At 39.2% G+C, this 9461-nt stretch overlaps 1 protein-coding gene across 2 annotated transcripts in view; it reads left to right on the top strand.

Annotated features, from left to right (window-relative positions):
- Positions 1–1422: 1422 nt before the first annotated feature.
- PDE7B (phosphodiesterase 7B) overlaps positions 1423–9461 on the top strand; it is a 170948-nt gene continuing 162909 nt past the window's right edge. The window contains exons 1-2 of one of the 2 annotated variants that reach the window (XM_071740844.1): positions 1423–1651; positions 1819–1933. In XM_071740844.1, coding sequence (XP_071596945.1) covers positions 1913–1933 — 21 coding nt within the window. In that variant the 5' untranslated portion in view covers positions 1423–1651; positions 1819–1912. The remainder of the gene's footprint in view (positions 1652–1818; positions 1934–9461) is intronic. The other variant, XM_071740846.1, reaches the window with a different exon arrangement.

The raw sequence follows: 9461 nt of genomic DNA, 5'->3' as shown, positions 1-9461 counted from the left end.
TGATATTCCCAAAAATGGTCCCTGAAGTGGAATTCCCAAAGTGCCTTGGCTGCCCCCTCACCAAAGCTGAGTGAAGGTGTTCATGATGATTTTCTGGGTACTACAAATAATGTACCTATTTATGAATTGTGGATTGCTTTACACAGTTCTCTAAGCACATCCAGATGAATTGAATGTGTTCTAATTTATTCTGTAAATCTCTAGCTTATTAAATATTTTTAATATGTTATCCTAGCATTTACAGAACCATAGCCCTCTGTGTTTGCTGCTGAGGCTGACTGCATTGGCTTTGATGCCACAGGTGGCTTTTCAGTGAGGAAAAAAAAGTATTTAAAAATCATCAAATATTTTGGCCTCTCTGGAGTAACATTTTGATAGCATCAGTTGGTGGTCATGGAGAAGCTCCTATTACTCCTACTACTTTTGTACCTGTTCTGTGGATCATTGAGGAATTTCTTTCTCAAGAGCTGTCAAGCTGTCCTCTCTTGAGAGCACTTATATGTCTAAAATATAAATGGCAGACTGTTAAGTTTTTTAGGAAGGAATTCCAATCTCTTTGTAAAGAATCCCTAGGATAGCAAATTGATAAAACTAAAATGACGGAGATAACTAAACAGTTATCATTGTCAACTGACAACTCCTTATCTTGGGCTGTTTTGGCCTTTGTTGCCCTGGCTAATTGGCAAGGGCAATTATTTATTTTTATAAATTTTCAACCTTATTGCTTCTCCATTGATAATGATGTGGTGATACAGGCTTTGCCATCGTTGGCTCTTGCCTTTTGACATGGACTTTGGTATGAAAAAAAACCCTGTGTGGTGGTCCCTTGAAGAGCTGGTAGGTGACTGCAGCTGTCAGTGGGAGGAATGGGTGCTTACCCAGAGCAGCAGACCCTAGAGGGTGACTGCATCCGTGATTCTGATGGGGAAAAAAAAGAAGTTTGCTAATTTGCAATCTAGACAGCACTGACTGATAAAGGGATGTGTATGGTAGTTTCAGTTTTCTCTTTCATCATGTTTACACTGGTGTGACACCTCTGAATTTATAGAAGCAGTTCCTTATTTACTTCAGAGCAAGGGCAGAATTAGCTCTGATTTTGCACTACAACCCGTACATATTAACCAGCTCTCACTGGGAAACATCTTGGGTATATTTAAGAATATTTTGGGTCTATTTAAAAATACTTCAATGCATACAGGCATACTTACAGCCTTTCCCCATTTTGTGAGGATATTTCTGATCTTTCGGGTACCTCTCTTTATAACAAAATTTCTCAGCTAAATCCAGGACCGATAAACCATGCCTCCGGTTCCCTTCGAATCGGGTAGGCTGCCTAAATCGCTGCCACATTCTTCCCATAGTAGTCGTTCAAAATTAATAGCACATGCAGAGGAAAAACTAAACCCTTTGACGTCACTCCTGAAACAGGCAAACACAAACAGCCAAGGCTCCACTCCAGCGCTCCGGCAGTGCGGCTGCGGATTGGTCTCCTCTCCCGCGCCCGTGCTGCTTGACAGCACCAGCACCTCCCAGCCCTGCTCGGCCTTCGCTCGCTCACACAGGCAGCCAGACTGCAGCAAGCTCAGCTCTACCCCAGCCCTGACACTGGCAGAAAAGTGCACTCTCTTCCCGACTCCTTTTGCTTCTTAAGGTGGTTTTATTGCCTGGGGTGGGGGAGCTGGGGAGGTTTGCTTTTCTTTTCTGTTTTTTTTTCTTTTCTTTTGTTTCCTTTTTGCTTTCCTTTTTATTTTATTTTTATTTTTATTTTTATTTTTGCTTGCTGTTGTTACTTAATCCTATTCCTAATCCTGGATGCAGTTACTGGATTCTGCAGTGCAAGTCTTCATGAACAAGCTGCACCGCTTAGAGATTTCGCGGCATTCAGAGGTCACAGAACTGCCACTATGGTTAAATGTCTTGTTTAATGGTTGAGGTACGTACAGCAAATCTAAGAGGCAGCATAATAATTTTTAAGGTGAACTGAAATCGTGAGGGGGAGAGGGAGATAATACTAGTACTTAGTGGAAAAGATCTTCACTGGTGATTGTTACTACAGCAACCGTTTTTTGAATTTCCTCCCTTTTTCTCTTTATTCAAACTAGATGAAAATTTTAACTTGTGTCGATTTAACCATTTGATGGCAAAAGAAGATTGCAGAAAGAATGTTGTTTTAGCCCTTCCTGACCCCAGTGAGGAAACTGTGATTGCTTTTTCTTTATGTTTTCCTACTGTTCTGTGGCAGGAGAGGGACCTGGGGTTCAGCTGGCTTAGATGAAGGGAAAAGAAAGCAGAAACTCTAATCCTGAAGGGGCTGCGAGTTTGTCTCAGAGTTTGCAGAAAGAGTTGGAAATAGGCAAATCAAGCAGAAAACGGTATCAGCCTCATTTTTAGGACTACATGCAAGACATCGTTTCTTTTTGCTACCTGCTAAGATTGCTTTTCTTGATTTGGGTTCAGAAGTTCCAAATTGAGAGGCAGCCTGCACTTTGATTTATAAGCAGATCCTCAGTGGGAAGGGAGGGAGCTGATGATCTTACACCAAGCACAGTTTTCAGATAGCTCTTGCTACTTTAACAGAGAAAAGTGGAAATTTACTTGGAAGTTGGAGTAATGTAGCCTGAAGTCTGTTTGATGGCACATAGGTTTGATTTGTATTTGAGCCAGTGATCTGCTTTGAATGAGTATTGCAGCATTACAGAGAACAGTGTGCAGCAGGAAATGAAAGCAACTGCCAGCATAAAACTAACATTGTTTTCAGGAGTGTGATTCTAAAATACCAGAGGAGGAGCCACTTGTCAGAGCTTGTGTGTTGTGTTTATGAGTGATCTTAAAAATTATTTCAGACAACACAGATGATTTCTATCATTAATTTAGTGTACAGGTATGCTCAGTGGCTAGAAATCTTCACAATTTCCCAATTTATGAAACAAGAATTCTTACAGTTCTTTTTGAGGTGTTGCTGTAAATAGAAGCGACCTGCAATTTGAAAAATCTTTTCTTTTAACTTTAAAAATAACACCTGAAAAAGCAAAAGAGCACACCCACCTCATGCAATGCACCTCAAAGGGTTACAAAAATTAACTACACTAGGCTGAAGCATGCTAGCTTAAGGACTGCAAAAATATTAGCTCTGAAATGCAGAGGATGTGATATGTGCTGTGAATGGACAATTGCTATTCTGCAGTGCCTGGTGGGAAAACAAGGACTTTGTGTATTGCAAATGCATAACTGCAGCTCCTCCATTTCCTTTGCTGTATCTTCACCGACTACTGCAGAAGAAAAGAGGCTTGTCACACATAAACTCTTTAGTGTCCATCTCTTTTGAGATACTTGAGGTTATTTTTCTTTGTATCACCCAACAATCCAAAATCCAGCTTTGTTACTTGAACTGTTATTCTGTAATCTCTGTGCCATCCTGTCCTCCCCGGCCCTCCTCAGTTGTACTACGTGCACTGCCAGCTGTTTTCAGAACCCAAAGCACAGCTTCTGTAGGTTTAGAAAGGTTAATATAGTATTTGTTAGATGATTAATTAGAAAATTGTACTAAGGGGAAGCCTCAGTCTATAGGGGAAAAAAACAGTCTGATCTATAAGGTACAACTCTGTGACTATGTAAAGATATCCAAGTTTCCAAAAGACAATATGTAAGGCATTTATTTGTAACAATTTCCAGGAATTCAATTATTTGCTTCTTCTGATAAGCAATTCTTAGAGAAGCTTAGATTCTAAACTCTGTAATCTGCATTTTTTCCTGCGTGTTTCGTAGCAACTTCTACTGGTGATACGAATAGTAAATATGCTCAGTGAACTTCAGCTGAGGAAATTACACTGGTTTTCTACTTTAGGAAGAAAATTTTATCTGCAATGCTCTCTCTGAACTTTCTCAATTTTGTATCAAGAACAAAATACAGTCTGAGACTGGCCTCTCTGCAGTGAAATAGTAGATGAAATGCTGACCGACACGTTGTCCCCCAGAATATTTCTGTCTTGCAGAAATTTCATGTGGTATGAATGGTTGCTCATTCTAAGTCTATTTCTGTAGGGTACACAGGAGCTGTCAGTGGTGAAGTTCTAGGGATTCCTGCTGAGTAAGGTATACACTGCTGAGTCTGATCCAATGCATTGCAGATCACTTTTTAAAACTAAGAAATCCTGAATTCTGTAAATTAGCGTATAAATGTACTATTATAACAGCAGCTGTTTCCTTGTCTTCCTCCTGTTTATGTGCTTTTCCTTTCCAAAATCCAGCCCTCTGCTTGCCCTTACCAGACCTCTAGGTAGGTCGTTGAAGCAGACTGATTTTCCAGTATCTCCATTGTAATTATCAAATATAATTGAGACATTCAGTCATACATAATTCCTCTTCACTTACTCCATGGTTCTTTTATCAATAGTTGAAGCCTATTTTAACAGGAAACATTGTGAAGATTGATATTTTATGACATTTATATGGTTTTCTTTTATTTTTTCAGTCTCCTAGGGAAAAATCTTCTCTTGAACTGGTAATTTCCTTTTTAGGAGTTCTATGAAGCAGAAATGGCAGCTACTAACCAAGCCATTACTGTCAATAGACTAAAACCTGACACCTCTTTATATAATCATAAGAAAAATTTAAAACTTAATCTGTCCTGTAATCATGCTAGATACCAGGCCAAAAACTTTTGATGCAGTTGGGCTAATGGAAAAACAAGACATTTGGGGCAGTCAGGAAGATATCCCATGTAAATGAACATTCTTAACAACTTGCTATTTTTCATCTTTTCTCTATTTTCTTGTTTGCTTGTATTACAGTGATCCATGTGTTTGTCACAGGGTAAAAGTGAAAGGGACAGCTGGGGGCCTACCAGTTGCCAGAACAAAATTAAGTGTTTTGTAATGAAATGATGGCTCAGTATTCCTCCTCCCACATTCATATTGGGTGGGAGATGGGACTGCCTATGTTGGAAACATAGCATTCATTTTCCATGTTCCTCAGTCAGGAATCAGGCTTACTTTTGCAAGGATATCGGTTTTTCTACTTTCAGTGAAATATTGGCTTCATATCTAGTGTGAAAATTCCACTTTTCAGTCACAAGCTGGGGCACTGGGACACAGATGTGCAGCCTGTGTCAAAAGCTGTTCAGAAGTTGTGATGTTTTTTTTCTTCTTCTGGCCAACACGAAGTGCGTCGATTTAAGCAAGAAAAGGTGAACAATAGCTGAAAAGCTGGACCACAAAGCCAGGCACCACATATACAGTCAGGTAAGGGAGGCAGGTAATCTTTTTCTGTGACTTCACAGTAAAATAGTAGAAATCAAATAACATTTTTCAGTACTAGTAGGAATTTGTCAGTTCTGAAGTATTACAGCTTCGTGTAAATACTAGAGGGATAGAAGATATTTGTTTTATGTAAGAAAATTTAATTAATTTATGGAAAATTTAAATGGAAAGTCAACTTCTGAAAGATTTTTTCAAGCAAAAAGAGTTCTTCTGTATCTTCCGGAAATACTTTTTAATTTTATTTCTACTATTATTCTAACAACAGTACCTTTCCAGGAGAATTGCATCAGAAAACAATAGGTGAACCTCTGAACTTCTTTTTTTCCTGTAACACACTGGGATTCAGGAGATGTATTGCTATGGTTCAGGGCTAAGATCTGGGCTAGTGATAGCTATCTCTTTTAGAGTTTCTAGTTTTTTAAAGTAGAAAATTAACAAGTAAGAGCCAGATCAGATGGAAGAGAGCAGTTCCAGAAGCCAGGGTTCAGTAGCAAACCTGTAAGTGAAGAGCTTGTGGCAGAGACAATTCTAAAAAACAAACAAACATTCAAATGATTTGAGCATTTCTTCTGTACAGCTTTAATAGTGTGGTATCTGGAGTCTACCAGTGATGTAATTTTTATATCCATGCTATACTTAGTCTGTTTTAAGAAAGTGAAACCTATAGCTATAATTTTATTCTGTAAACTGTGTTGAACTATAGAAATTCAACTAATGAAAGGGCCCCACTGAGTCTGTTTTTCTTATACTGTTCTTCATCCCACTGGGACCTGTGAGTGAGAATGGATGAGAACTCACATAGTCTTATGGTGGTATATGATACAGTTCTGCTAGCTTACTATCCAGCCAAATAAGACATCCAGGTTGCCTGGATGGATAAACATAGCTGATGATCTCTCCCTGGTAATAGGTGGGGATGAGCAGTTAGAATTCTCCCAGTCACACACAGAGACAAATTTGTTATCATTTAGCTAAGGAAGAAATGCATGCAGACACAAACAACAAGATTTATTTATCTTTGAGTAGGTTATTTTAGAAATGAGAACAAATATTTAGAAGATAGTTTCAGAGGTTTCGTTTTTTTTTTCTCTGTAGCTGGTAGGTTTATACTAGTTTCCCCACAAAAATTTCTGGTATGAGAAAACTCACCAACTAATATCTTAGTATGGTGTGTGTTAATGCCAGCAGTGTAAGATTTTTTAAAGTAGAGCACAGAATCTCCTGTCAAACTAAGTTTAGCTAATTGGCACAGAGGTATAAACACACGCTTGTGGAGCAGCTGCTGTCAGGACCTCTACATAATTTTCTACATGATTGCTTGTAGCCATCTATGATGCTAACCTATCTGTATCTAGCAAAGATGTTTTTTAAGAAAAGACAGTCATTGCTCTTCCAGGAATAAAGTGGGAGGCAGGCATGTTTTGATTGAACAGGCAGCAACTCAGAGATTGTTCAGAGACACGTACATCTGTAAAAGTGAAATTAAAACACTTCAACTAGAGAACTCCTGGAGAACGCTACTGATCTACCGAGGAATGAAAGGATCTGTACTCTTATGTTCTTATTCCCTTCCTTTCCTGTTACCCAACCTTTTTTTCCCATAGCACACTTCCTAAAGTACTTGTGAAGACAGGCTAAGCTCTGGGGCTTGTGCTAATGTGGGTGGACAGATCTAGTAATGTGCAAGGATTCATCCCTTGGAAAGAGAGATGATGATTCCTGGGTTGTTGCTGTGCTTCAGAGTGAAACATATTGAGATGAAATGCCTTAGTACTTTCCCAAGAATTCAGCTGTTACACAAAGGGTTGTAGCTATTTTCACCTTTATGTGTGGTGATCCTGGTACAGAATGAAAACTGGGACCTCTGTGTAGACAGTGCCAGAGGACAGCATCTGCTTAATATTTCTGTAGATCACCAGTTTCCAAAAGAAACAGAGGATGCATCAGTGCTGTGAGCTTCGCTTATGTTACGCAGCTGCACAGGAAGCACAGTAAATATGGGCAAGATTTGATGTCTGGTCTAGCCCTCAACTTACCACTTATAGCTGGCTATAAATCTCTGAGAAGGTTAGGATGAGGGCTTGCTACGTACCCAGCTGCTGAGAGAAGACCTCACATGGACATGCAGAAAGAGATGAAAGCAGATGTATGAAGTCTTTATGGAGACAGCACACTTCTGTCTTTGTATTAACTGGCAGCCATGTTGCAAAAGATTATTGCCCCTTCCTCTTTCAAGTGTTGGGGTATGACTTGGCTCTATATTACTTACCTACAGGCATTTCCGTTTCATTCACTGCCATAATGTCTGAGTCTTTATTAATAACAATCTTCAAGTGGCATCAGAATGGCCATCATAAATTTAATTAGGTGGTGTATCTCCAGTTTAATCAATATGTTCATTAAAAGACTGTCAGACAGCCTGGAAAACAATAATTAGTTCTGATTAATAAAGAAGAACTTGCACACATCAGCAAGGGAAAAGAGGGAGCTTTGTCTGTTCAAGGCTTGTGAGTTGCTTTCTGATTTACCCAATCTGAGGACAATGTTTTTAAAAAACCCTCTTAAAAATGCCCTTACAGCACTCAATAAAATGGAAAATAATATACTGCAGAGAGAGAACTACTGTATCCAAACTCTAAAATTCTCTTATTAAAAAGCCTTCATTTTCTTGAACCAAGCTATAAGTGCCAGCTAGAAAGATAAAACTGGAATGTATTTCTTCACCAAGCAAATTCCTCAGGTGCCAGTTGTTTTGTTTTCTTTTTAGGGCTGCTTTAAAAAGCAGAATTACTGAAAGATAAAAAACAGACTTGAATTGTATTGGTGTGTGAGTGTAAAATGGCATTGTTCCACTGAGATGAATAGGACTCCATCAGTTTATATCTGTGAAAGCTCAGACCTATTGAGGCTTGAAGATTTAGAAGCACTCCTTCTCTTTACCAGTTAGATCAAATTTTAGGCTCATTACCTTTCACCAAACCTGTTTCATACCAATTTTCAAAAGCTTCCTCAGCACTGAAGTACCATTGGGCTGCTTTTGAAGGCTCTACAGAAGCTGCAATGCATTCTTTTCCTTCAGTCACCCTCTAAACTTCCGTTAGAAAGAATCCCTTTCTAACAGGAAAAAAAAAAAAAAGTTTACCAGACTGTATTTGAAATAACATCCTCACAGTTAAATTTTATCATCTGGAAAAGTAGATGTATTTGTAATACGGAGGGGTCTGATCTCACTTGTTTTCATTATAGTCCATGATCTGCTTTGATGACACAACCATGTAAGCAATAATTTTAAAAGCTGAGGAATAACAGGAAAACAGTAATTTTGTTTAGAGACCAACATTTATTGCACTGTATCACAATATATTTTTCATGTAGTAAGGCTGTGACATCCTTTCTCTTTGAACCACAAAACTGTATTTGTAATAATAATAATATCCACTACCAAAATACAACCTCTGCAGTAGCATGGTAACAAAAAACAATGCAACACAAAGCTGTCGAAGGAAGTATGTGCTAAATATCATCATCAAAGCTAATAGAATTGGGCAAGCTTTTGAAAAATCTTAAAGTGGCCAGATCTGAAAAAGTGCTGTGCATGATGATATCTTGCCTGGGAAATGTTTTCCCATTCTTCCTCAGATGGGAGTAGCCAACAGCCTGTGGTTAGTGCTCTCTAGAGGGTACAGGACAAAAACATTTAAGTTCCCTTTCTGCTTGAGTTGGCTTTCAGTTTTGGGTGGGTTACCACTCCCAAGGGTTGAACTCTGTGTTCATGGGGCCTGGCAGACAGAGCCTACAGCCAGATGCCCCGTGGTCACCCCAGTGGTGTGAAACCAGAGCTTGGTCCCTGCTGAAGTGGGACACAAAGGTTGTTTCAGGCAGATCTCCCCAGGCAGATCCAGGTGTTCTGTCCCGAAGCTGAGAAATCTTCCCAATGGGTGCTACCTCCGAATCAGCACCTCCTCCTGAACAGCTTTTGTTCTAACTAATTGTTGATTTTAAGAGGAAAACCCAAATAAATATATTCCTACCTGTCTTGTGAGGACTGAGGGGCACAGGGGCTTCACTCACTTTAGGTGCCTGCTGGTGGACAGAGGTTACTGGGAATCTGGTTCCAGTACAGTGACTATTTTGAAAAGTCTACTTTGATCTTTTTATTTTTGTAGTGCCTGAATTGGAAACTCAGTCAATGAAACCTGGAAT

The sequence above is a fragment of the Heliangelus exortis genome, chromosome 3, assembly GCF_036169615.1.
Source record: "Heliangelus exortis chromosome 3, bHelExo1.hap1, whole genome shotgun sequence".
In the NCBI taxonomy this organism is placed as follows: Eukaryota; Metazoa; Chordata; class Aves; order Apodiformes; family Trochilidae; genus Heliangelus; species Heliangelus exortis.
Note: the sequence above shows the minus strand (reverse complement) of the source record. Positions and strands in the feature narration are given on the sequence as shown.